The sequence below is a fragment of the Calonectris borealis genome, chromosome 1 (genome assembly GCF_964195595.1).
Source record: "Calonectris borealis chromosome 1, bCalBor7.hap1.2, whole genome shotgun sequence".
NCBI lineage: Eukaryota > Metazoa > Chordata > Aves > Procellariiformes > Procellariidae > Calonectris > Calonectris borealis.
The window spans coordinates 35,497,459-35,525,389 of NC_134312.1; the positions used below are offsets into that span (position 1 = coordinate 35,497,459).

Genomic DNA, 27,931 nt, shown 5'->3' on the forward strand with positions numbered 1-27,931 from the left:
TACATTTCTTTTCTAACCTGATTATACTTGAACTAGAACATTACACAGCTGCAAATGTTTTAAAATTAGTTTTCTAATACTGGCTACATACAAGGTAACATTCATACCTTTTCCTATTAATCCATCTTGGAAGTTTGAAGTCTTTTTGAATGCTATAGCTGTTTAATCATTCCTCTGAAAAAGAGCCCAACTACCAAAACAAAAGCATTAATGTCAGAAGGCTTCCATAGTCAGAGAAGCATCAGTAAAGCACAAGGGCTGAATCAGGATGAAAGCAAACTGACAGAATATTAGTATCAGCAGGATGAAAGAGACAGCAGTCAAGCCTAGAGACACAGGCAAATTTTTAGATGCCACTACTTGGATACTACAGTTAAATCTTACAGTATACTTGACAAGTGCTGTTATTTCCTTCTTCTGGTCATGTGAACAGTATGAATAGTTTATTATGCCTAACGCTATTTCTTATCTCAGTTTCAGGTGATTTCATGCCTTTCTCTTCTTCATACTGGAAAGGTATTCTGCTTAGCTTCCTGAGGCTTCTCAAGGGCTTTACCTGGTTAGGAACAACGAACCCAAAAGATAAGTTTCATCAAATTATTTTAAAAGTACTCTCCAAATAAGACAAAAAGTGTTTTTTCCTATACTTTTAGTTTAATTCTACAGTGTTTGGCTTCCTTCTGTTCTGCAATTACAGTTGAGGTTCACAGGAGTATCTCAGCTGTCAATGCTAAAACTCAGCTTTTGGGTAAACTCAAGTAAAGAATTCTGGAATTTTTTGGCCATCATACCTCAGGTTCGCTTTGCACATTACATGTTCTGATTTTGTGTATCCTTATAGAAGAATGATTTAGGCACCTTAATAATAATAAAAAAAATCCTTAAAAATTTAGTATCTTCAATTCAACATTCAGTTTATTTTCTAAAATAAAAACCATGCACATTTGTAATATACACCATTTGATTCTTACCAAAGACATGTTTATAAATATTTTTTTTTTCTTTTTAATAAAGATCTTTATCTACAGTTCAAATCCTGAATGCCAATCTGCCCAATTGTTTTTTAGGCAGATTCCACTGAAGACAATGCAGATCTGTATTGTTTCAGGTGCTAGAAAGCAAATGTACCTGCAGAACTATATAATTATCTCTTCAGGCACTTGCCATTTGGCTAAATCAAGTTTAAGAGTTCCATTACTTATACAAAGGCAACAAAATTCCAGTCTTTATAGGCTTCTTCAGCTGATTTCCACATGAAAGAAGTAGGGAAACAGAAATTTACATGTCAGTCATCTCACTGAGAGAAAATGCCATATTTCTTCTCCAATTCTTCAACAGAAGTACCTTTCAATCCCATGTGGTTCATGTGATTGAACAACACCTGTGTAACTGTAAAAGAAAATCCCAACACAAACTGTTATTTTTGTGATTCACACTCGTAAGGTAAATTAGTCTAACTCCTTCCTCCGTGAGAGTAAGGGTTGGATTATATAGCTGAAATAGGAGTAAATTTTTAGAACTACTAAGAGGATGGGAAAAAAGTCGCAAAGGGAAGCTCTCACTTTGTTTTGATGCCCACAAGCTGCCTAACAACATTTCCTTAAACAGGTATATAATCCTGACAACATAAAAAGACAGCTTTTATTTTGTTTACTATCCTGGCACTATGCCATTAAATGCAAAAGATAAACATTAATGCCAGATCACAGATAAAGCTTACATCAGGTTAAAAGCGTGAATGCAATTCATAAGTGAAATTTACTTGCACTTCAGTAAGTCCAACAAGCAACCTTATTTTAAGGAGATTCACATCAAAATTTTGAAAGTATTAGTGAAACTCAGCTGTAGAAAGTAAATTTGACATTATTTGGTCCCAGAGAAATGTTTTGCTTGTAAGTGTCTCACTGTTACATAGTCTGTCTGGTGTGCTAAATAAAGAAAATGTCTGAGACAGAAAACACTTTTATAAACCATGAACTCAAGCCAATGTCAACCTGAATTGCAAACTAATCTAAGTCATGCCTTTAGAACAGGACAGAGACAAACAGGCTGAGTGGTTTAGAGACATTTGCATTCTTTTTGCCAACAGTGAAGTCAGAATTGCCAAGAAATGGTCGTAAATTGTGAAAAATGTCTAATTTGGATACTTTGCATGTCAGTTATAAGGTTTCATACAAATTCATAAATTTGTAACATTACCAGCTACAAATTGAAATGCTACTGAACCTTACTTTATCAGAGTAAAATGCAGTGGTATCACTGATAAAAACAAAAGCATTTAGCTGTAGTTTTCAAGTCTTAACAATTAATAAGGAATCAAAAGACTAAGAAAAATTACTTGACATTCATATTAACTTCCAAAACAATCAAAAAGCTAGACAACTAACTAACCTTAACTGATTATTACATGGAATAAACAACAAGAATAGCACTAAATTTTACGTATTTCTTGCTAGATTCTACGCTATCACAAACTAAGTTTAAAAAGACCCTACTGAATTACTTACTTTTTTTCTCTGAGCCTGACATAAACATTACTGCCATATCAAATCTTTTTAGTTCAGATAGCCTCTGGAGGATTTCAAGGATGAGCGATGGCTCCTCTTTCCTGAAAAAGATTATTAGAAATATAAAAATAACTACTGCTAATTAGAAAGATTCAGTAGCTGCAAGCAATATTAAAGACTTCAGGAACATGAAATTAAAGGACCAATGGAACTCCCTTCTCTGTCTCTCTCACGTTCCCTGCCTTTCTCACCTTTCCTGTTCATTCTTCCACCCATGAAGCAAAAAGTCAACATCCAGAAATCTTTATGCAAGTATCTTTCTGATACAGAGCAAGAGTGAAGAAATATAACAACCTAGATTGATGCAAACTGACTGCTGTTCATGTACAGAATAGCTATTGTATGATTTAATGCTTACACCTTGCCGTAACTTCACCATTTTTATACATATCGAGGTGTGTGAGGGGAAGCAGCACCTGTGGTCATAGGAATGCTCAGCAAAAAGCACCACATTACAGTTGCCATCATTTTTATCCATACAGAAAATTCCTGGATTGTATTTGTGTTACATTCTTCAGGTCAACAGTAAACAGGCACTGTCTTTGTTACAAATACTAACAATAAATAGTATTTTTCTTTCATAACTTGTCCTGTCTCCCTCCAGAAGAAATGTATTTTACCTTACTGCAAACAATTTCAACTTCCTAGCCTTTACATGTCATACCACCAAATGTAGGACCCACATGATGGATATTTTCTTTTAAAGAAAAAAAAAGAAAGGCTAACATTTATTTACATTTGCTTTTCTCCATAAAACAACACCCTAAAAACATTCTGAGTGTGTGCTCTCAGGTAGAGTAATTCGGAGAAGCAGCACACTGCCTCTGACTGGCAAAATGAACTTTAAAGCTCAAATGGTAGCATGGATAGAAATTTCAAAAATAATTGTCAGGTCCTGTCTTATGAGAACTTCTAGCTCCAATACACATTTACTACTGGCTACTGTAAAATGCTAGCAGGTAATGAAAAATAAAAGTTGGAATGCATCGCAATAAGCATTACACAAAAATGAAATCCTCTGTATTTCTCCACTTTAGAAAGTTAATATAGAAAGCTAATATCGTGCAATTATATGTGATAACAGAATACACAGTAATATGAACAAAAATTATTTCATACAGTCTAATATTCAGCTTCTGATGCTATTTAGCAGAACTGAATTCAACAACATACAGTAAAACATATTTATTTTTTTACCTCTTTTCTATCTGATTTTTCAAGATATGTTTAATTTCTTAAGAAGGAACAATTGAATCATTCCAATTATTGCATCATGTTCACGTAATGCTGCATGCTGGAAATAATTTTTCAAGCCCAAGAGTGGAGCTAGGGAGGAAAAAAAAACCCCAACAAACAAAAACCAGAATAGCAATAAGCAATGTAAAACAAAGGAGGAGTTAAACTTACTCAATGTAGAAATCATGTAGAATTTTCAGTATCTGGTTAAACAAGTCTGGATCTAAGGATTTCTGGAACAGTTTTGGATAAAGCGAAGGCTCTATTTGCTTTGGAAAAAATAAAGTTATTTTTAAGCAAAAAAATACAGTTGAGTTTTGAGAATTAGAAATGAGTTTTTAGGACGTCTTGGACAATGATGAAGTGCATGAAAGAAGAAAGTGCATGCAAAAACCAAAAACAAATCACTTGCACTATTTGACGTTGAACATTAATTTGGGGGTTTTTTTGTTTGGTGTTTTTTTTGTGATGGTGATTGCTAACTTTTTTTAAAAGGGTTCTAAGCAATTTTTTTGGTTAATATATATAAGCAGAAGTACACATTAAGTAGACTGATGTGTTTCTAGCATTTCTTCAGTTTAAAGAGGTAAGAATGCTGCTATGTCTAATTACCCTAGAAGCATTCATTTGAAAATTTAGAATTTAACATTACTAATGTTTTTAAGTGTTTACAGAATCAGGGCCTATGTTTGAAAGAAGAGACAGATTATGCAGAGACTGCACTCAAAGTGAGGTAAGTGAAAAGTCAGGCACAAGAGGAGAAATACTCAGATGTGGATCAAGTTACTTAGTATTATGTGAAGGCAATCAAAGAAAGGGACTATTGTACGTGGTTAAAGACACTCTAAACATAGCTACCTTTTCCACCAAAGTTTGTGCTGTTTCTTCAATGTCAGTTTAAGAAACTGTCTGTCAATACTACGTGTCATACCTTCAGGTACAAGTACATATTTTCCGGGCAGTCCTTCAACTTCCTGAAGTCAGACTCAAGCTGGAAAGAATTTGCAGGAATGGTGGGGACTGGAGAAGCAGATCTAAATGACCTTTTGATTTCTTTTTCTCTCTGTTTGTTCACAGGTAAGGATGGATGCAACACTGACGAAATTCCTTTCACACCAGCAGGAAGCCTGCAGAGAGATTTTGAAACATAATCAAGAAAACATTTAAGGAAATCCTACACTGAGACTTAACTAGCGATCTTTTAATTCCTTAAAAATCTAAAATATTATCAAAATTTTTTAAAAATAATGTATTTTAGTGCAAGCAGGTATCTAAAAAAACCTTCAAATTATGGAAGCTTTATACTTGATTCACCTTTTCTAAAAAAAAAAAACCAAAACAAAAAAACAACAACAACAACAAAAACACACACAATAAACCACCACCACCACATCTGCAAATACTTACAAATATACTCAGCCTTTCTCTACTTTGTTTCTGGAAATAACTGCATTTTATGGTACAGATTTCTACCGTACACAGCTGCAAAAAAATATTACATTTTCCACAATTTCACGATGCAAAACAGTAACCATGTCAAATGAACAAACTATTTTCAACACTGATTACAGTGGAGCTATTTTTTATCCTATAATTTGTCAGTTAAGTCCATTTATTTTTTAGAAGTTATAAAATGGCTAAGAAATATACTTTCTTCTTCAACACTTCACAGTAAATCCATCTGACTGAGCTGGAAAAGGTGCGTGTGTGATGGTGTTTCTCATAGAAATTCTTCAATCAGAATTCCCTAAAAAGTATTTACTATTAACACAATGAGATGATGCCAATGCATACAGAGCTTTCCTAAGCAGACAACAAGTAGAGTTTCAACACTTAGTAGGGATAAAGTTAGGATAGTGGCTTGTATACTTCAGCGTGGTTTCAGCCAGCCAGGTTTTGAGTCTTCCTACCTAACACAGTGGAACATGGGAACTGTGAGGAAGCCTGAAGTTATTGGCTGCCTGCTCAGCAGAGGAAAAAGTGGTAACACTCTCATCTGCTCCTTTTCTCTCACACAACTGGTGTGCAAAGAATGTTTGAACTCCACTCAGAATCTGTCTAAAATATTACAAATAAAGATCACAGCTAGGGAAGATGAAGTGCACAAGGAAGACAGTATGGCATACAGGAAAATATTATGAATTTCTTTATATTTGAAATGTAAGAACAAGACTAGTTTTCCATCTGACACTAGAGAGATCACACTTGTCCCAACCACTACATGATCAAAGAGGCAGACGTGCAAGAACTGCAGTTTCCTTCAATATTTTCTTTTTAATTCAAATTCTCCACAATATGTTTGATATCTCATCAAATGTAGTAATCTGAAAATAAAGATTACATTTCAACTACATTTACCTTTCAAAAAGAGGATCAGAATTTTTTATACTTACTGTAATGGTGATGTATCACTGATTTCTTCTATTTTCAAGTGCTTTGCTTTTGGAATGTCCATTGTAGTCAACTGATCATCCTGATCTAGATTCTCTGTTGTTTCAACACTCATTGAATTCCTCCAGTTATTGACTAAAGAAGTAGCGCTTGGCAAATCACTATTTGGTGTGTCATCATCAATTTCTTCAATGGCTATTCTTCGCAAAGGTTTCTAAACAGAACACATACCTCATCTCATGTGTGTAGCCTCAACATCAGTGTATATACAGGCCCCAGATAAACAGCTGTGTTTAATATTAGATAATCTCATGATAACCAGTTTCATCTGTGGTGGTGCACATGGAAGATACTTTCAGAAAAGGAAACTTCATGATATTCTACGGGAAGCCTTATATGATCGTTTTATTGCTTCACCCTCATAAACCAGTGTATCCTTACTCTAGAGGATCTCAGAATTTGCATTTTGTTTTCCCAGTAACAAAAAAAAAAAAAAAATTAGTTTGTTTTCTTTCCCCTACTAAGGTTGAATAGGCAAGGACTGCCATATATTTTGACCAATGACCTGGTCAAGCTTTGTAATTTAGCTGAACAAGTTAAGTATCCAGCAACACAGGCCTTGACCCTCAACTTAAAATTTAGAGATAATAAATATTTGTAACTCAGCCCTGCTGGTTGACCAAGTTACATACATCATAAGGTAATTAAATCCACCACTAGAGGACATGCTAACTAAAATGCTTCAGCTTGTTTAATCTCTGCATGATCACCATTATTTTTGACCATCACCTAGCACCACCTTCACAGGTCTCACAAGGAAGCACCATTTACAGGGGGAAAAAAAAAAATAAAGAAAAAAAATTCATCACCTTTTACTTTGGAATTTCATTTGCTGAACATGAACATAGTGTATATTGCTCTAGAAATACAGATGCAAATACACACGATTAAACATACACAACAATTTAGACTTCTAGAAATGGCAGATTTCTCTGTCCAACTCTAACACAATCCCGTCATAAGTCTTCACAGCAGTTTGCAAACTGCTTTAAATCACGCCCAAAAAACCTGTCTTGTTGGTGTATTGACAGACAATACACGGTTTGCTTTGACAATATACCATCTCATCATTGTGCTAAGACTGGGAGGATGCCTGATGGATATGAAACAACATTACAGTTCTCCCTGCAATCTTTGGGCAGTACTAAAAGAACAGATGCTCAATCTACAGTTGTTCTACCTTAACAGAATAACAAGGAAGAAAAACCAAATCAACTAGTATCTCCACTTAATTTAGCAGCCAAACTGAAAACTGAATATAATTGTCTATAGTATTTCAGCTACTTCACAACAAATCCATTTAGATTTCTGAAAATATTGTATCTGATTATACATAGCATATACTACTTCCCCCCGTCCCAAAAAAAGGATCAAAATAATCACACATTTTCTACTAAAACTATCCATCTGAATTATATATTTAATCGAGGTAAACAAACATTTTAAAATCATCACGAGCAGAACACTACGGTACTCCATACAAAGTATGAGCACGCTTTGTATTTACACAACTCACTGCTGAATGTATAAAGATTAAATGTACTAAAAGAGGAAGCCTAATACATAAAGAAAGCTGATATTACTCTCTTTGTTATTGTATTTTGTCATATATAATTCATTAATCTGACTATAACCACTGATAATTCATAGTCCAAAACTATTGCTTCTTGAAAACCAATACCCAGCTATTCTACAGTTTATGTGGATGAAAATGCAGGCTCAAGGCTCTTGCAGTAGCCCTACGTGACAGCAGCATATGACATGGGTAGGCAACATCTCGTTACCACTACAGCTGCTATAGAAACTGTAAACAGCAGATGAAAAGAAGGGAATTTTACCCAGCGCGTTCTCAAGTCTGCAATCAAACGTGGAGACCCTTTTACTCTCAACTGCAATGTTAGCTACGGACCCAGGAGAAGGTTGTGGGGTTGCCTCCCCATTTAATATTATAGATATACGCATACACCATGTTTCCTGTGTGTGGTACTGTAAGCTGAATGCTTACATCATGGCTACTGTTACACACATGGAAATGCTGAAGTTATGTTCTTGAAAAATATCAAGAGTAAATCTGTAAATTTTGGGCTTTCCACAGGAAAATGTATCTATCAAGAGTTAGTCTACAAAAATAAGCAAGAAGTGGTTTTTAACTTTAAGCTCTACTTTTCCCATTATTTTAGAAAGCAACTCACAAAAAACAACTTACTGTTGATTTCAGGTGTAATGGATTATCAATCAGTTTCACTATATTTTTTATTTCTGTTTCTTTTATCAATACTGCAGGATATTCTTGATGAGTCCACTGTTCTTTCTCAGCCAATTCCTGAAAAAAATGGTAAGTTGTCCAAAACATCAAAAGTTTGAGGAATATTTATAAGATATTTTAAAAGTTACATAATAAAGAATGAAAACATTCTATTACTATAGGCTTACAAAAAAAAAAGTCACAAGTATACATACATTCCTTATTTTAGTGAGTTCATTTATTGCTTGTTTATTTCCAGGTTCCAACTTCAGAACAGCTTCAAAATCTGAGTGGAGAAACAACGTACGAAAACTGTAGACATTTCAAGTTACAAAGTATTGCTGGCAAATTTTTGTTTTCTTTTCACAGCTCTAAAATAATTAAAGGCACCTGACTTACCTAAGTCATTATAATGCTTATATCATGACCTAGTTTTAAGCACATTTTTCAAACTATTTCTTACTACTTATCATAAGCAACAATAGTTGTAATTTCACACAAAACTGTCTTCCGATCACGTGGATACCAACACAAAAGGCTTTATATTTATTCAATGAAATACAACAAAACCCCACCATTCTTAACTTTTGCACTGATAACCTCCATTAGTCAGCAATTGATTTAATTGCTATTAGAAGATAAAAAAAACCGGGATGTCCTTATACTCATCTCTTACCTATCACACTTAGGCTAATTCAAAGTCTCACCTTGCATAGCTTCTTTCAGCTTTCCAAGAGCAACTCTGGCAGCTCCTCTTCTGGCAAAGGCTTTAGAATAGGAGGCATCCAAGAGCAGAGCTTGTGTACAGTCATTTTCTGCCTCTTCATATCTCAGCAGAAGAGAAGTACAAAATTAATAATCAGTTTTAAAAGAGGTGGTTTCAATTGAAAAGACAGAGCTACCCAAAACAATTAAAATATGAAGACAGACCTTAATTACCTATATACATGTAAATACACACCACTGAGCTAAAATGTAAAATAAAAGTAAACATATAAATATGACTTCTCAGCACCTTGAAATTTCAGCCAAATCTTTTGGTATCTCATGTCACACTGCTGACTCTCTTTTTATTATCACAGAGAAACTCACTTCCTCTGTGAAAATTAATGCTTAAAGCCTGTCAGACCAGAGTCCATTTTTAACATTAAATAGCCTTAAAACGAAAGTCAGCATCATAGCTTTGTACTTCTGAAAAACAGAAATACCATTACAAACAAACAAAAAAACCAACAAGACAGGAGAAGCAAGCATATATGAGAATTAATTTCTCTACATCTGAGTTTCTGTGACTTGTCCTTAACTATTTCAGAATGAGAAGTCAGTATATCCTTGCATTAAAGTAATTTGCTTCATTGTAAGATCAAATTTCCTCATCCCAGTTATATTTAGTTATATTAGATCATGATTCTACTATGTGCATATTAAAGTATTTTCATTTATTCTTCTCCTCCTTCAATCTATCATTAAATTTATGGAAACTTTTTCCCCCCCCCCCCCAGTTCTTGTCAGTTCTAGAGGTTTATAAGAATACCAATAATCTTCTGTTGCATTTTATGTTTGGGTCCCCTTTGAAATGTAAAGACCCATGATACTCTGATTTATCATACAGAATCGATTTTCTTGCTTGGTCACTCAATTAAAGTATCACTTCCTCTGATTCTCTGAGAACATTATTTGCATTATGATGTCCTCTATGGCTTTAGTACTAAATTACAAGTGGTGTGTCAGAAATACTACCTGTGCAACCTATTTTACAATCTCATAATTTGAGATCAATGTATTGTCTCTACAGATACCCAGACACATCATGTTAGAACAGATGACCACCATAATGCTCAGCTCTCTGCTTCTCATGCTACCAGTTTAAAAGGTTTAAACTACCACACCATCAGGGAGTCGAAAAAAAATCTGGACTTCAAAAATGATCATATGGAATTTCTCTCATTTACTAGAAAGCATGCATTTCCTACTGTTACTGGATTATTTGAATAAAGCTTAATTAAAAATAAACTAACTACACATACATGTCTCCATTAGTGGAGTTAAAGAAAAATATTTTAAAAGATGACGATTTCCAGAAAAAGCTTCTATCCACTCCCTTTAAAGTCAGAAGTTATAATCCACTTCTTTTTACAGTGCAACATTTAGTAGCTGACCGGGTTTTATAGTCAAAAAAGGCATAAAGTTTTGGGCAGGTCCTTTGAGAAAGGTGAATTCTACAATTTTACACACATGAAAGAATGAAAATCAAACTTTAGAAACTATAATTTCATACTGATGCTATTTTATTTTCTCAGAACTTCTTTCTCATGAAATTCATTGTAAGATCACACATATTGAGTTGTTTTCTCTCCCTTACTCCCATGTTTTCAACATGATTTATTCTATACTGAATACTAGAATTAGGAGTGACAGTAACTGAGCTTGAGTGAAAGTCTACTGGATCATTCTTCCGTCTAGTTCACAGCAAAGAAAGACACAGTATAGCACAGGCAATTCTACTTACTTTTCAATTTTTAGATAGGCCATGGCTCTGTTAGCTGGCAGAAGCGCATTGGTGCCATCTGCTGCTATACCACGGGTGTAACAGTCTATTGCAGCCTCATACTTTCCTTCTTTGAAATAACCATTACCCTGTAAGGTTAGAAAACAAGAGCGTTGAGAAAGATCTAGTGCCATGAGTTTTTCTTATCCTTTTTAGTAGACAGGGTCACAATATCAAGGTGGATCACAAAGAACACCCACATCAGAGCAGACATTTATGGCATATTTCTTCATATCTAAGCTTGGAGGCAGACCACAAAAAAAAGAAAAAAATCTTAACTTTTTCTAGTACTTCAAGGATTAAAAAAAAAATTGCTACACGCATAGTTAAAGTGCAGACTTTTAAGTCTGTAACTTGTGATTTTTCTTTACTCTTGATGTGCAGGATAAGCCACCCTGTACCTCCTGAATTTAAACACAAGCCGAAACCTTTACAACTCCCCTTTCAAGATGACTTTCTGCGCTGCACAAATCCTTCTTTATCCTGCTACATCCATGAAACTGTTATCCTCAAATATTACTTGGGCCCGAATGTTGCCGTTGTTTTCTAATTAATGCTCCATAAAACAAAATTACATTACTTTTTTGTTTGTTTCCAAGAGACTAAAGTAATCTTTTGCTTCTCAGCACTAATATAAAGCCACGTGTTATCCGTTACTACTCTACTCACTGGCAAAAAAGCAAAGGCCACAGTTCAGACTTGACAGGATCCATGTTGCCAGGAACAGGCCTACAGTGCATCAACTCTGCTGCCAATAAAGTATTGCACTAGATTGAAATTTCTTTTCTGTGGCCTCTTCAAACTTTTGTTCCTTTTACCTACTTAATGTATGCTTTCATTCTTTTCCTATTAATTACCTCCTACAACTAGTATAGGAAACCTGAATATTGGTAAAAAGTCAGAAGTTAAATAGCTAGGTAAGAGAACAGAAAGAAAATGATGGTTTAGTTGATAATGTTACTTCTTAATTGCAACAGTGGGGAGAGGGAGAAATCAATAAGCCAACCGTGAGTCAAGACCATGTATCTAGAAATACATTTTTATTGTCATTGTTGCTTGCTCTCCCTGAAGTCCTTTTTATAACTACTTTTCACCATGTAATCAGAAGTTTGGAAACACAAGAAATAGTCCACAACTCTACTTGGACATGCAGGGGTCAAGATACCTGGATATAATACTAGAGAAATGGGATCTTTGTAAAATATAGTTCGAGTTTTACTTATCTTACTACATATTTGAAATTTATCATGTACAATTTGGGCTGTAAAAGCTACCTTGTATAATTATTCCTCCAGAAGAGTCCAAACAGAACTCACTATCCCCCTCCACTCCCTATAGAGCACAAAATGGGAAACAATTAAGGTTGTATCAAGGACATTGCATTTAGAAAGTTCAAGACATTATCAAGTTTAATTTACACATTCACATAGCTAGTATCACAACACAACACTTTTCTTTGCTAATTCTCTCCTGTTCCACCAGAACCTGTGACTTACCAGATCTTTTTCTGTAATAGCCTTCTGCTTGAGCTGCTGGTCTTCAATGCATTTCTTCTCTTCATCTGTTAATTCTGGTCTGACTGCATCTTCAAACTCTTTCTGTTCTGAACTTTCTTTTGATGACAAAGCCTGCAAAGATGTAATTTTTTTCCTCAATAAGTATCTCCCCCACTTATACATTTTCGTAACATAAATGACAATAAATTCTAAACTTTTAAGATGCAAAAATCTGCCAAGCATTTTAACAGAAGTCCTTGTGTTGTAAGTTGAATGCAAATTGAAAAGATCATTCTAAACTGTTCTTGAAAATGTATTTCTATAAGGGACTGCAAGTCAGAATATTACTTGGTAAATAAAAGGTATGTAATTTCTGAAGCACAATGTAAAATGACTCATGGAATCTGTCTGTATATATTCCAATTTACATATCATTTATTTCTTCAATTACTGGAGACTTTGGGTCTTCATTCTGAAAATAAATTTTTCAAGCACTTTCAAAACTACAGTTGAAGAGGTATAAGCATATTCACACAGTAATGACAGGTGAGCTTATATTTATTAAGGTTATCATAATCAACATTCTCGCCCCGTCATGAGTATTATGTTCTGCTAGGCTTAAACCTACTTTCTGGTTTCGCAGACCACAGCAATCAGTGGGACTACAAGCAGGCTAGCAGTTCAGCTTTACAGAGAAGAAAACACACGTTTTCTCATATGTAGTGCTACCTTGTACCAAAATACTAGGCAAGACTGAAAAACACATTAGCACAGGAGACAGAAAAAACACCTGAGGGAAGATTTTAAAAAAAAAAACCCACCACGGATGTTGATTGAATGTTGGCACACATTCAGTCTTAGTCTGCCAATCCACTATTATACTAATGTTTGCATACATCCTAGTTAATCCAGAAGAAACTCAATTACAGATTTTGACCTCGGTGAACTTCAAATGCCAGAAAAAGCACATGAGATTTTGTTGAATTCAGTTCTTGTTATAAATATAAGTTGATATAGATATAAACTAAACAGGGTGTATTAATTTATGTAAGCACCTATTAATCTCATTACCTGATCAATTTTCTTCAGTTCATTTTTTGCTTCAAAGTTGTTTGCATCCAGCTCTAAAACTTTTTCATAATCTATCAGAAGATCAGAAAACAGTGTTTCAGGTAGGAACTAGAGGCTAGTAACCAGAGTATAAAATAAGAGCATTCTTTTGAGATAACCCTTTTTTGTAGTTACCTAAGAAGCCTGAGATATTGCAAGGAACACATTATTCTAAGACATTTAAACTGAATTATTCTAGAACTACTAATACCTACAGCAATCATTTGGACTTCCTGCTTGAATTTTACCTTGCCAGAAGAACATGCAATATGGTATTTCATTTCTTTGTCTACAGGAAATGCAAATTAAATTCCTACACCAAATAAGCAAATCACACAAGCTTTAATCAAGCAGATAGATTAACAGTTTGTATGTATTTTAAGGAAAGAATTTTAAAAAGACCCACCTTCTTTAGCACCTTGAAGATTTTTCAAAGCAAAGCGAGCAGCCCCTCTTCTGGCATAAGCCTTTATGTAATTTTTATCTAAAGCAAGTGCTAAATTGCAGTCAGATTCTGCAACAGAAAACCTATCAAAAATATGAATGAGTTAGTTTGGATACATCTAGGCAACAAACCCCAAAACTTCAGTGATTCAGCTTACTCTCAAGCTTTACAGATTCTCTCTGAAGCGGAAATCTTACATGCTTCAGAAGGGGCATAGAACAAGTATTTAAACATCTCTAGATTCAGAATACATCAAAACAGGAAAGGAAAAAGAGGTCAACAATCTCTACTGCAACAGAAAGAATAACCAACTCCCCTGGACCCTTTCTTCCCCCAAAACAAATTAAAGTCTTAGAAATAGAGATCACTAAATCGGAAAGGCAAATTAGATAGTGAACTTTCTCCTCCTCTTTTTTCTTTTTTTGAAGTCTTACACTGTAACACAGAAGATGGTGAGCTTCTAGCATGAAAGCAGAGGAAAAAAAGATGAGAGAGACTGCCAGATTCCTTATCCTGGCGATTCCTATTTTACTTTGAAAATGCAAAGTAGGTTGCAACAACAATCTTTCATAGATTGTATCACAGCATGATAAATAATATAATCAATACTTAGAACCAGACAAAAAAATCTGAAGGTAGCATTTCAAAGAAGAAAGTATTACCGATTTAACAATACAAGTCTTACTTTTTCATTCTATAAAAAGCAGATGCTCTATTTGTGGGCAATACTGGATTGTATGGATCAGAATGCATCCCTCTAGTGTAGCATTTTATAGCTTCATCAAAGTTCCCTTGTTTAAAGTAGTTATTACCCTGTGAATAGAAAAAAGTCTTTCTAGCAAATTACTGTACATTGACAGAAACATTACTAATTTTTGATGAAAAAATTCCGTATTTTAGAATGTTCAAACATTTTTGTTTAACATTTCTCACAAAATACTGCTTTACTATGAAACATTTCTTTTAACTAAAATATTCTAAGTATCCCATATTAAATATTTCTCATGATTTATGCAATAATATGGTTTTAATATATACTGATTTTCAGTATCTATAGGTCATTTCCAGAAACCTGTAACAAGCACATCACACAGCTGCCTAAATTGCCATAGAGAATTACTGAAGTTTTTTTGAGTTTTTAGTAACTAGATTTGGCATCTTTGCTTTCCAAGGTAAATATTCTCGTTTCTACCTCCTTTGGGACACAACTTTTACCTCGTGTGCCCTCAACTGCTTCACTGCAGCCAAGATGATAATGGTCAAAGACATCTCCATTTCTCTGTGTAGACTGCAAATTATACATCAAGGAATTTCCACAGCAGCAGGGAAAGAACACAGATGTCACCCATGCAGACAATAAAAAAAACCCCTAAGAAACTCTACTGAAGAAAAGTACGCACTGACAGATGGTGTTAGGTGATTGTTTGTAAACAAAGAAGTTTCTCAGAACCACAGAAGTTGCTATACAACTTAGCCTATCTATCTCACATGGCAATGAAGCATGAGATAGGTCTTGCTCCATTCTACTTGCAAAAGAAGGTAAAACTGAACTAGTACCAACTTGCCATTACCAAGGCAAGGAAGACACACAAGTTCACCCATCACTCCCAGATGTACTGGCCTCATAAAGGGACTAATCTTAAATTCTTAGGGATTTCGTTTGGGGCACTCAGACCTTGTGTTCACGTAAACACCAGTTTGATCCATATGGCAATTCTATACAGCAAACCAACTTCTCAAAGCAAAAAACCACCAATACATTAATCATCATAAGCATACATTAAGCAGATTCTGACAGGCTTTGCTGCAATCAGTGATGAGAAGAAATAGAAAATTCACACTGCATTTCTCTTTTGGAATAATGGGCAGGAAAACAGACAAAAAATTCCAAACGGGCAATTCTTCCACCAGAAGCGTGGTCTCAGTGGACAATCTTTTAAAAGAAACTACAAATGCTCCTACGTCTAAATTGCTACTTTGCAAATAACACATATTTATAATGCTATAACCTTTTCCTTCTCTGCAAGAGCCTTTTCCGTATCTATACGAATTCCATCTTCTTCGGAGTCTGATTCTGGAGATACAGAATCATGAGTACTATCTTCTTTATCAAGTTCTTCAAGTATTTTATCCTGAAATCAGATAAAATAAACTATCACCTTCATTATAATGTAACGATGCAAAATAGTACAAATAAAACTTTAGGAGAATTAGTAGTGTGTTTTTAAAAATCGCTACTGCTAAAGTCCTCTTTACTAAGGAGTATTCCACACTTCAAAAGTGACAGATCTATCCTCTACTACTGCCAGCTGTGTTTAGTCTTACATTCTACTAGAATTATGACCTTTTAATAGACCTATTGTTAAACCATTTTTTTTCCTTAAAGTCAAATTCAATCTGCTGGATGAGATCACAGTCAATAGAAAACTCAAGGATTTCTCAATATTCCAGATTTTAAACACAACCTTTTTGGGAGAAAGCTACTTTCTATGTTCATACAGTACCCAGCACAGTAAGATACTGACTTGTGGACTGAACTCTCAGCACTACAACAAAATCTTATTTAAAACAGAATCAACTGTGGACAAGACTCAGTTAAAAAGCAAATACTCTGACTCACCACATCAAGTTTTCCCCATGCTTCATAATCGTAAGACTTGATTTTGTTTTTCTTGTTTTCCTCCGTGGTTATCTTTGAAGGGACTTTACTTTTGCTTTTCTTCTTTTTCTTAAAAGCCTTGTTTCGAATTGGTGGCAAATTCTAAATTGAAATAAGTAATTTATTATAAAACAGATATGTGAAAGTCACTTGTATTGAAGAATCTATAGTACCTATATCTAGACATAGTGTCTATCTACTGGCTAGTTTTATTTTAGAAATCCATCCAGCAAGCTGTTCTCAGGAACTCTACAAAACAACTAAGGACAGCAAGTATAAATCTTTCAATACATAATAATAGCAAATATTACATGTATAATAAAAAGTTAAGTTTTAGAAGACAACTCTCTGCAGAGTATCACTGGAGAATAACATCAATACATTAAAAGTCAGCAATAAATAAGTAATACTGATACTGCAGACAGAAATATTCTCCTAGATCTACCTGGAACTAATTAAAAATTTACTGGCCTCATCACCTCCAGATGCTACTGTCCCACAGCTCTCTCGGTGGAACAGTTTACAGAGGAATCTTTGGTGTACTTCGGATGAGGAACAAGTCAGCGGGTTGGCTCATACCTTCTATTCCGGTATTTTAAGTCAATACATGTAATTTTGCTGAAGCAAAAAGCAATTATTACAAACACTATCACATTATGAATAGCTGAGTTAATATTGACACTGGACTTGTGATTTTTACCTCTTCTGGGACACCACTCTGTTTCCTTAGTTCAGAATCCACTTCTTTGATATCTTTTTCCCAGCTCTCCAATTCTCTCATAAAATCCTGCAGCTCTTCAGCATTTTGCTTCATTTGCAGCTGTAGTTCTAGCGCTTTATTTGGTGCACTCATTGTAATCTGCCAAATTTCAAGGAAAAAACTTTCTAAAGAGAACTTGAAAGTACGTATTGAAGGAAGCTAGCTACTTGAAAATGAAGAAGTCTGACTTACATGCAAGCCAGGCTTCTCAATAGCATAGTAGGAACATTAAATACTAATAGACTAAAACGAAATACAATTTAAATGTCTTTGAAAAAATGAAAGGAAGCCATGTTATTCAGATAAAAAAGTATCTCATAAAAAAGAACAAGTCATGCTTTCTTAACTAAGCATAAGGTAAGGGGCCCAAGAAGTCAAAGAAAATCCTGAAAGCGGTAACAAGGTGATCTTAGTTTAAAGCAATTTCTGCAGTGTTTCCCAGACAACAGAATGTAGAAAACTTTAACACGTTAACATTTAAGTTTTAACTAAAAAAAACCCAATTAAGATATACATGCTGCCTTGTATCCGAACAGAAACAAGACATCTGACAAACCAACCCCCAAAAGCACTTTCGGCCCCTACAAGTAAGTACTCTTCAATTATGCACACATTTTTAGCACAGGAACGAGTAAACACATAAGGTGTTCTATTATGAAGTGTAGTGAATCACAGGTCCAGAATATTCTTTGAATGTGCTCTTTGTACACATCTGTAGCCCTCCAAGTCCCTAAAATACTGTTTAAGAATTATTAATACTTAATAGTCTTCATAAATTTTGTTGTCTTAATTTTAGTATCTTAAGTGAGAGACATTTTATTATCACAGAAATATCAAGTCATGAGTAAAAAGTAACCTTAAAAAAAATTCTTGGTTACAATTCAGAAAAAAACCCCGCATTTGTACAGTCCATAGCACAAAAAGCTGAAAGGATGAAGTAAACATATTTCGAAAACAATCCTGATTAAGTAATTCATGATGAACTAAATACAAACTTAGACAAAGAAAGTTATGAATGGTTGATAACTATAACCTCAGGACTGAAAGCTTCAGCATCAGTTACAATCCTCGCGTAAGGATAAGCTATGTATAGAAATAGTACACACAAAATTTTTAAGGGAGAAAAATGACTAGATTTTTTATTTATTTTTAACATCCAGTAAGACAATAACCTAATAGCACGGAAATATAAAAAATTATGGGCCAAATGAAGCTAATGACTACTGCAATACAACATGCTGTCCATAATTATGGACAAAAATCTCATAAAAGACGGAAAAAACACACTGCATGATTACTAGTAATGCTACCAAAGCAGAAGTGTTTTTTTCATCCTCAGGAGTAAGCAGAGTAGATGCTCTGATGCACCAATTGTGCTTCTCCCTAGTTACCTCCTATACATAGGTGGTAACATACTTACCCTTAGCAAGATATTTTTCCTAAAATCTTCTAAATATTTGGTCAATTTGAAACTAATTGGAAAGAAACTTTAGGTGAAGCCAAAAAATGGGTATTTTTCATCGTATTTCCAATTCAAGTGGTTTTCATATTTTTTTTCCACCTACAACTGTTGCCCCATACTGAACTGTCTCTGCAATATTCAGCCAGTTCATTTCATGAAACCTGAGCACGGCCACACCAAATATTCCATACAGCCTAGCACACCCTGGCCAACGGTAGCTACAACAAGATGCTTCAAAAGGTGCAAGAAACTACACTGTGATCTGCTGAGCTTTTCCTCATGTTACCACTGACTGAGATACCATTCTTACACACGTGAAAATCTAACATTAGGCCTACCTGTTTGTTTTCTGGCATTCTAAAGCACCTTGCACAAGCATGTAACGTAAGCCCGCTCCCGTTACCCACCCGCCTACCGCCGCTTGCCGCACACCGCTGAGCAAGGGCCTTAATCCAGGCGCCGACGGCGGGCTCTTTGCAGGACGGCTCCCGCATCCCGTAAGACGGCTTTACGTGAGCCTCAGCGCTCGGACCTTCCTTCGCCTTGCCCAACACCCGCGGGCTGCCTCGTCCCAGCCACTCCACGCGGGAGCAGCCGCGTTACCCCAGAGGCCTGGCCCACAGCCCGCAGAGCGGGCCAGCACCCAGCGCCACCGCAAACCCGCCCCGTGGGAGCGAGCCCCACGCCAGCCCCGAGGCCGCGCCGCAGGTCGCCCGGGCTCAGGCCGAAGAGGCTCCCGAGGCGAAATTTCGACACCCGCCTCTCCACCGCCTTAGAGTTACCAACGAGCGGCTAGGCCGCCTGTGGGTCACGGGGAGGCGGCACGGGACCGGCTGCGCCGCGGGCCGGGCCGGGCCGGGCCGGACGCCGCACACCCCTCCCGTCCCGTCCCGCCGCGGTCTCACCTGCGCCGGGTCCTGCCTCTTTCTCCCGCCGCCGGACGCCCTCCCCGCGCGGCCGAGCCTCCTCCCAGAATGCAGTGCGGCCCCGCGGCCCCGCAGCGGGACGGGCCTCGCGCCCCGGCGGCCCCGCGGCGGCACGGGCAGAGGGAGCGGCAGGGGCAGACAGCGCATGCGCCCGCGCTCCGCCGCGCTTCGTCTCACGGCCCGCGGTCCGCGGCCCTCCGCGCTGCCTGGCCACGCCCCCTCCGCCTCACGTGGCGGGGAGCTGGCCCGGCGATTGGCGCTGCCGTGCCTTTTGCCCTTTGCCCCGCCGCCGGGGACGGTGGCCGGCAGGCGCGGGGAGGGGCAGGGGTCGGCCATGGAGCAAGGGGAGGCTGCCTCGTCGCCGGCGGCTGAGGAGAAGGCGGCGGCGGCGGCGGGGGAGGAGGCGGAGGAGGAGGAGGATGACTTCGGCTACCAGCTCTTCCCGGACCGGAACAAGAAACCGCAGAGCTTCTTGGTCCGCAGCCTCTTCACCTTCCACAACAGGTGCCAGCTGATGCTGAGGATGACCCTGGACACGAGTAAGCGCTTCCCCCTCCCCCGGCGGGCCCGGGCCTGGGCCCGGCCCTGGCGCAGCGGAGGGCGCCCCGGGTGGAACCGGGGACGTCCGTGTCCCCCGCTGGAACGACCTGTCGTGGCTTGCGGTGGTGACCTGGGCCGCGGGGTCTCGGGGCGGGAGCTGCTCTCCTTCCGCTGCCGCTGTCCCCCCACCTGGGGCGGCTGGACGGGCCCTAACAGTTGGCGGGATGGGGCTGCTGCTTGATGGGCACGCCGATTTCGGTTAAGACAAAGAAAATACAGTTTCAAAAGTGGCTGTGTGCTTTTTTTTCCTTTCAGAAGGTCCTTCTCTACCTCTTTCTCTTGAAAATTTGAGAGGATTTGTCAATTTCTGGTTCATTTGTGCCCTTTTCACTATGTAATGTTGACTCTGAATGTTACTGAAAACAATGGTCACTATAGGCCACTCTATTTAATGTCTGCTATTAATAAAATAGTGTTAGAAGTGACTTGATTCCAGAATAGCTTTGTATGTATCATGATTCTATATCGTGATTCTATATCACTTTATGTAGCCTGAGCTGTAACAGATGCCAGTTGCATTGCATTAGGGTTAAATACTGCAAAGTATGAATTTGCATGTGTAGTGCTTTTTCTTTTTTTTTTTTGATTGTCTTTATATTTTGATTATAGATGACTTTCAAAACTTTTGTCTAGAGAAATTGATTGCAGCAATGTTTTTCTAGATCCATATGCTCAACTTCTTCTTGAGGCTATGAAGCAATCTGGCTGGTATGTAAACTTCATCTTGTTCTGTGTAGTAACATCACTGCTATATGGAGTTACTGGTCTTTTTCAAATTCTTCCCTATAACTGTTTTTTGCTTGGGCCTTTCAGCACTGTCTTCAATGACCGGCACTTTTCTTGTGAAAACTGTGATGGCTGTGTCAGTGGAGGTTTTGATTCTGCCACATCTCAGGTAGGCACTGGGCATTGTCCTCTTTCAAGGGACTACAATTATTTTTTGTGTTTCATTACTAGGATTAAATCTACTAATGCTGATATCTGAATTTGTTATGAAAACAAGATAAATGAAAGATGTTCCATGGTATTGGAACTGTACGCTGCAGAATGATGAGGCTGTTAATGTTGGAAAACACTGATCTAAAGAGTTTAAATGCTGTAGGTGATGTGTGCTGGGTTTCTGAGAAGTAAGGGACATGTTGAAACTTGGTGAAAAGACTATCTTTTCTTCTACAGATTGTTCTTTGTCAGAACAACATTCGCCACCAATCCCATATGAACCGGGTGGTCACACATGAATTGATTCATGCTTTTGATCACTGCCGTGCACATGTTGACTGGTTTAAAAACGTCAAACACTTAGCATGTTCAGAGGTAAGTTAAAATGCTTCTAATGTTGTCATTATATTAATTACACCAGCTGTAATTAATATTATTAGGGATGCTTCATGTATAAATAGGCATGGTGTTACACAGACTTCATTTGGTTTAATCCTGTTAATACATTTTGTCCTTTCTGTCAAGTCAACCTAAACAGTTTCATTTAGAAAACAAATACTTAGTTTTCACAAATATTAATAAGTCAGTGTCATACTAAGTAGAATGTGATCACTGTGAGTGTAACCATAACAAGAAGTAGTTATTAACAAGTGAGATTAGTTAGAGATGTGTCGTGGTTTAACCCCAGCCAGCAAATAAACTCCACGCAGCTGCTCACTCACCCCTCCCTCCGGTGGGATGGGGGAGAGAATCGGGAGGGCACAAGTAGGAAAGCTCCCGGGTTGAGCTAAAAACAGTTTAATAATTGAAATAAAACGAAGTAGAACAGTAATAATAACAATGAGAACAACAACAATAACAGAATATACAAAACAGGTGATGCACAGTGCATCTGCTCACCGACCACGTGTCATGAACGGGGGGGCGAGCCCCCCTCGCCCCTGCCCTGGTTTTTATACTAAGCATGATGTCACATGGTATAGAATACCCCATTGGCCAGATGAAAAAACATTCACGCATTAATCAAATGCTTATAGGGTTCTTTTTCTCTATACATACCAAATCTTGGTACATTGGGTGGTTACCATAGTAGTATGAAAATGTTATTTTTGTTTAAATTTTTTTGGTTGACAACAAACTTGTCTTTTCCTATAACATACATTTTTTGATTAACTGTGATGTTGCTAATAGTACACTTTAGTTATGACTCCATGTCCATTTCAGAGGACATAGGAATTTGCTGCTTGAAAGGCCTTAAAGATTGATGCATTAGGAGGTGAAATTAAACTGAGCACAGGCTAGTAAAGATTCCTCTTGTGTATATGACTCGTGTGTATTCTCATGCTTTTAGTTGATTTCTGATATAATCCATATCATTTGACCACAGAAAAACTTACCCTTATGATTAATATTATGAAAGTACATTCTTGTGACTGTGTGAATTAGGTGGCTTTATAACTGTTTTTTAAAAATATATAAAATTATATAAAAACGTTATAGTAGTTTTGTTTTGAGGTTTTTTTTTTTTTGGTTGTGGCGTTTTTTTGTTTGTTTTTAATGAGAACATATTTGATTCCAGACTTAAGATGTGCACAGGTTTCACCTATAAACAGTATGTGAGAGAACCAAAATTTGGTTTGGTACAGAACAAAAAGTTTTGGTACAGAACAAAAAGTTTGGTACAGAACAAATTAGATTTCATAAAAATTAATTTTAATTCATTAATTGAATTCATATTTGCTGTGGAAGAGAGTCACAGTCACGTATTATCTTTTTTTATAGATAAAACTTAATGAAGAAACCTTATGTGGTATCAGCCATTCTGTATTACTGTGGGGGGTTGACCTTGGCTGGCTGCCAGGCACCCACCCACCAAGCCATTCTCCGACTTCCCCTCCTCAGTAGGATGGGGGAGAAAAATAAGATTAAAAAGCTCATGGATCAAGATAAGGACATGGAGGTCACTCACCAGTTACCTTCATGGGCAAAATACATTTGACTTGGGGAAGATTAATTTAATTTATTGCCTATTAATGACAGAGTAGGAGAGTGAGAAATAAAACTAAAAATACCTTCCCCCCCACCTCCCCTTCTTCCCAGGCTCAACTTCGCTCCTTCATTCCTGACTCTTCTATGTCCTTCCCTCAAAAGCCGCACAGGGGGATGGGGAACGGGGGCTGCGGTCAGTTCACAACACTTTGCTGCTCTTTCCTCCTCACGCTGTTCCCCTGCTCCAGTGTGAGGTCCCTCCTATGCGATGCAGTCCTTCATGAACTGCTCCAATGTGGGTCTTTCCTGTGGGCTGCTGTTCTTCAAGACCTGCTCCAGCTTGGGTCCTTTCCACAGCGTACAGACTTTGAGGAATGGACTGCTCCAGCCTCAGTTCCCCACAGGCCACAGTTCCTGCCAGAAAACCTGCTCCTGTGTGGGCTTCCCATGGGCTGCAGCTTCTTTCAGAGCATGTCCGTCTGCTCTGGCGTGGGGTCTTCCTCAGACTGCAGTGTGGATATCTGCTCCACTGTGTTCCTTCCCAGGCTGCAGGGAGACAACCTGTGTCACGATGGTTTTCTCCACAGGTGGCAGGGGACTTTCTGCTCTGGTGCCTGCAGCACCTCCTCCCCCTCCTTCTTCACTATCTTGGTGTCTGTGGGGCTGTTTCTCTCACTCTTATTTTTCTCACTCCTCTCTCTCACAGGTGCCATGTAGTGGTTTTTATGCTTTCTTAAGTATATCAACACAGAGGTACCACTGGCACTGCTGATGGGCTCAGCTTTGACCAGTGTTGGGTCCATTTTAGAGCCAGCTGAAACTGGCTCTGTCCAACATGGACACAGTCCCTTGTCTCGTCTCACAGAAGCCACCCTGGCAGGCCCCCCACTGCCAACATCTTGCCGTGTAAACCCAATACAATAATTCAGAATTACTAACTATCATCTACTTTTTTTTGTCTAAGCATTTACACAGTGCAGAATAAAGCATGTAAGCCTCAAACATAAAACTAGAGAACATATATAAAACAAGATCGTGCTTGTTCTTGCTCTTGTTGAGATTATTTGTTTGCTTCAGGTCTTCTGATACTTATTTTATTATATGGTGTTTACAATTTTTATTGCCAGCTTTTTAATTCTTACATTTCTTGTTTTCCATGCATTTATTCTCACTCTGGTACCTGATTGTAGGAAATCTAGTTTTAGTTATATTTCATAACAGAGGGGGTAAGGTGTGGAACAGTTGGCAGACAAAAGAAATTACAGTGCACAGGACAAGATGGTTAACAAGCTAAAACATACATACTCATTTAAATGTGGCTTTTCCTAAAGCAGGTGGGTTACTGCTCTTCTGGGTATTGCAGCTGTAGCCTTTGAAAGGTATCTGCCTTTCTTCCTGATTCTTGTATCAGCTTCTGATACAGACTGGGGAGAAATTGCTTTCCATATTCTTTTAGCAGTTCATATATGCATATATGCATACACACACATACATATACGTATGATCTCTTCTGCTCATTCATGTAAGCTTTGGGAGTATGTGAGACTTGGTCCCCGGAGAAACGTACAGGTTCTGTAGTAATACTTTGCAGTTCATTGAGGCTGAGAGAGTGGATATAAAGGGTAATAGGTACTTAATAAGTAGAAGTGGCCCTGGGAATATTCTCTACCAGCAGTCACCAGAAAGATACTGAAGAAAAGAATTTGTTACAGCTTTTTTGACTTTGTATTTCCATGTGTTTCTCTGATCATGTGGCTTTTTTTTCTCAATAGATTCGAGCTGCTAATCTCAGTGGAGACTGTACACTGATGAATGAAATAGCCAGGTTTAAATTTGGATTAAAAGGACACCATCAGGTAAAGACTGTAGATGTTAAAGTCTACTGATTTGTTATGAGCCATCTTTACCTACTTGATCTCAGCCTTCTACAGTTTCATAGCTGAAAACGTCAGAGAAAGAAGTGGATGCCATGGACTTGCTACTTTCTCTTAACCTTTAATAACCTTTAATGACTCATGATAAATTTTTTTCCCACCTTGTTATTTTTGTTGGAGTGAAATTTCTAAGTATTTAGTCATATTGTAGAGCATTACCACTAACAATGGATGGTTAATAAGAACCAAACAAAAAACAGGATTTGCAGGAAATGTAGTGGGAATACCTTACCCACTATAAATGGGTAAAACTCTAAAAAGTTTGTGAAAACTGGAGCAAGGAGAATGAGAAGGGTTCTAAATAACAACATATGGTAAGTCTTATAGGAATTAATTTTTTTAATAATAATGAAGACTATGGGTTGAGTCCCAAGTAGTTGCTCATGTTAGAGTGGCAGTTAGCTTGTAGCTGGGGATGTTTACATCTTTTTTTAATCTTTTAGTAGACAAACTGTGTAAGCAAAAGTTGCCATAAAGAGAGGTATCAAAATGAAGGCCAGTAGAGGAGTCATTCCTTTATGTTTTATAGCATTTCAGTTGGAAAAGTACGGACTGATATTTATGTCTGTTTCTTTCTGACATATTTTCTCCTGTGTCCAAGTCAAGTTGTACAAATACTTGATACCTACAACAAATGCCAAATTGTATTTTAATTCCTGTTTTAAGGAATGTCTTCTACTTACCTGATGATTTATTTGCACGTGGAAAAGTAAAACGCATAGTTAACACAGGATGGAACAAAAATGTACTTTAATGCTTATTAAGTATTGTTTGACTCTTCTGTGATACAAAATTATTGTGTATTTAGTAGGAGTTAATACTTGACAAAATCTGGAAAAAAATTATTTATACTAATAATGACAGATTTTTCTTTATCTAATTCCCACTTTAGACTTGTGTACGGGACAGAGCAATTCGTTCCATTCTGGCTGTTAGAAAAGTTAGCAAAGAAACGGCAGAAAAAGCTGTGGATGAAGTTTTTGATGCCTGCTTCAATGATCTGGAACCTTTTGGAAGAATCCCGCACAGTAAAACAGATGCAAAACGCGCTTACAGAGACTTTCAGAACAGAGATCGCTATAATGCTAATTTGTAAAGGAAAAAAACGTGAAAAATTATGTTAATATCTGACTGTTCTGTAACATCTGGAGTTACAGCCTATACACACAGCGCTGGTGGAAAGGGCAATTCTATCAAATGTATCAATTAATTTTGTAAACTTTTTCCAGCAGCCAACTTCCATGGAAGTAAACAAAGTAAATGAACAAGATAAAAACAGTGTTTCCTCACCTGTTACTCCAGCAAGATAATTTAGTACACCAAATGACTTGTCAAATAATGATCGGCACATTTAATCCTGCTCAGTCTGACTAGGACTTGGTTTCTAAAAGTTTTGTTGTTACTGAGTTAATCTTTTCATAAAATCTTTACATTTCCACCATCTTTGATACACAGTTATAAACTTGATGATCTCCATCACTCCATTTTAAAAGATGGGCACCTGAACTACAGCTCTTGGGTCTAGTTTTAATAACTATGGCTAAACCCAAAATTTAATAAACTGCCACATTTGTTTTTGAGCACCTCCTGAAATTCTTGGAATTCCAGCTCATCTAATGTTAGCTTTACAGGTATATTAAACCCTTTGGGTTTTTAGGAATTTGACTGACAATTCTACTTACCAGATCAAACCTACAGGCTGGAGAAGTATTAGCAAGAGTCTGTCCACCAGGTTGAGCTTTGCTCAGAATGTTGGTGTAGCTTATGGACTTCTTCCTGTACTTGTTAGGTGGCTAAGTCCATCTGAGGAAAGCAAGAAGCTACCTTCATCCTAAGTCTGAGAGAAGCTGTCTCATTCCTCTATTATTTCCAAATATGAGGTATTCTAGTCATTGTCATGGATGCAAGAGAGCCACGTTTTCTTCCCTTTATTAAAATTAAAGGTGCGATTCAACCACAGGTATGATTCCCTGATGTGATGGAGATGTCGGTCTCCAGTTAAAGGTTTGTAGGCATAGCTGCTGTAACAGTTACTGGATCCAGGCTCAAGTGGGAAATTCAGTTCCACAAAAGTTGAAATGGTGTGCTGATTGTTACTGTTCATACGAATTGCAAAACATTTTAGACAGGCTTTCAACTTCATAGTATGTCAAGGTCTGAGTAGTGGTGGTGGTGTCGGTTTTCCTGTGTAAAGTTGTTCACAACTGCAGAAGCATAGATTTGCTGAGGTTGTGAAGGAACCTCTCGAGACACTACTGTTTCAATCACACCGCACAGAGCGGGGTCAACTAAAGCATGTTGCTGAGGAGCGTGTCTAGTTGGGTTTTGAATATCTCAAAGGACGGAGACTCTACAGCCTCTCAGGATAACCTGTTCCAGCGTTTGATAGCCCTTGCAGGTTTGTTTAGGTTTTTTTCCTGCTTGTGTGTAAATGGAGTTTCCTGTATTTCACTTTGTGCCAATTTCCTCTTGTCCTTTCCTTGGGCACTACTGAGAAGCCTCTGGCTGAGTCTTCTCTGCTTCTACCCTTACCCCATCAGGTATTTATGCACATTGATAAGATC

At 37.5% G+C, this 27,931-nt stretch overlaps 2 protein-coding genes across 5 annotated transcripts; one reads left to right on the plus strand and one right to left on the minus strand.

Moving 5' to 3' along the window:
* Positions 1 to 897: 897 nt before the first annotated feature.
* Positions 898 to 20,052, minus strand: RPAP3 (RNA polymerase II associated protein 3). 3 transcript variants are annotated; one of them, XM_075148442.1, is made up of 17 exons: positions 19,885 to 20,052; positions 17,458 to 17,616; positions 16,719 to 16,859; positions 16,108 to 16,230; positions 14,784 to 14,911; positions 14,060 to 14,181; positions 13,615 to 13,685; positions 12,544 to 12,675; positions 11,009 to 11,136; positions 9,207 to 9,328; positions 8,715 to 8,785; positions 8,461 to 8,577; positions 6,197 to 6,408; positions 4,735 to 4,930; positions 3,975 to 4,072; positions 2,508 to 2,608; positions 898 to 1,389 (listed from the first exon to the last, which is right to left on the minus strand). In XM_075148442.1, the coding sequence occupies exons 1-17, from the start codon at positions 20,050 to 20,052 to the stop codon at positions 1,295 to 1,297; spliced, it is 2,184 nt and encodes a 727-aa protein (XP_075004543.1). In that variant the 3' UTR covers positions 898 to 1,294. The 3 variants fall into 3 exon arrangements, 2 of the variants coding, with proteins under 2 accessions (XP_075004543.1, XP_075004554.1); XM_075148453.1 differs by lacking the exon at positions 19,885 to 20,052 and adding an exon at positions 19,387 to 19,744; XR_012673411.1 differs by lacking the exon at positions 3,975 to 4,072.
* ATP23 (ATP23 metallopeptidase and ATP synthase assembly factor homolog) lies at positions 20,036 to 26,656 on the plus strand. Of its 2 annotated transcripts, none has more exons than XM_075148468.1 (6): positions 20,036 to 20,444; positions 21,168 to 21,213; positions 21,319 to 21,400; positions 21,682 to 21,819; positions 25,206 to 25,289; positions 26,260 to 26,656. In XM_075148468.1, the coding sequence occupies exons 1-6, from the start codon at positions 20,051 to 20,053 to the stop codon at positions 26,461 to 26,463; spliced, it is 948 nt and encodes a 315-aa protein (XP_075004569.1). In that variant the 5' UTR covers positions 20,036 to 20,050; the 3' UTR covers positions 26,464 to 26,656. The 2 variants fall into 2 exon arrangements, with proteins under 2 accessions (XP_075004569.1, XP_075004578.1); XM_075148477.1 differs by having other exon boundaries at positions 20,193 to 20,444; positions 21,115 to 21,213.
* Positions 26,657 to 27,931: the final 1,275 nt, after the last annotated feature.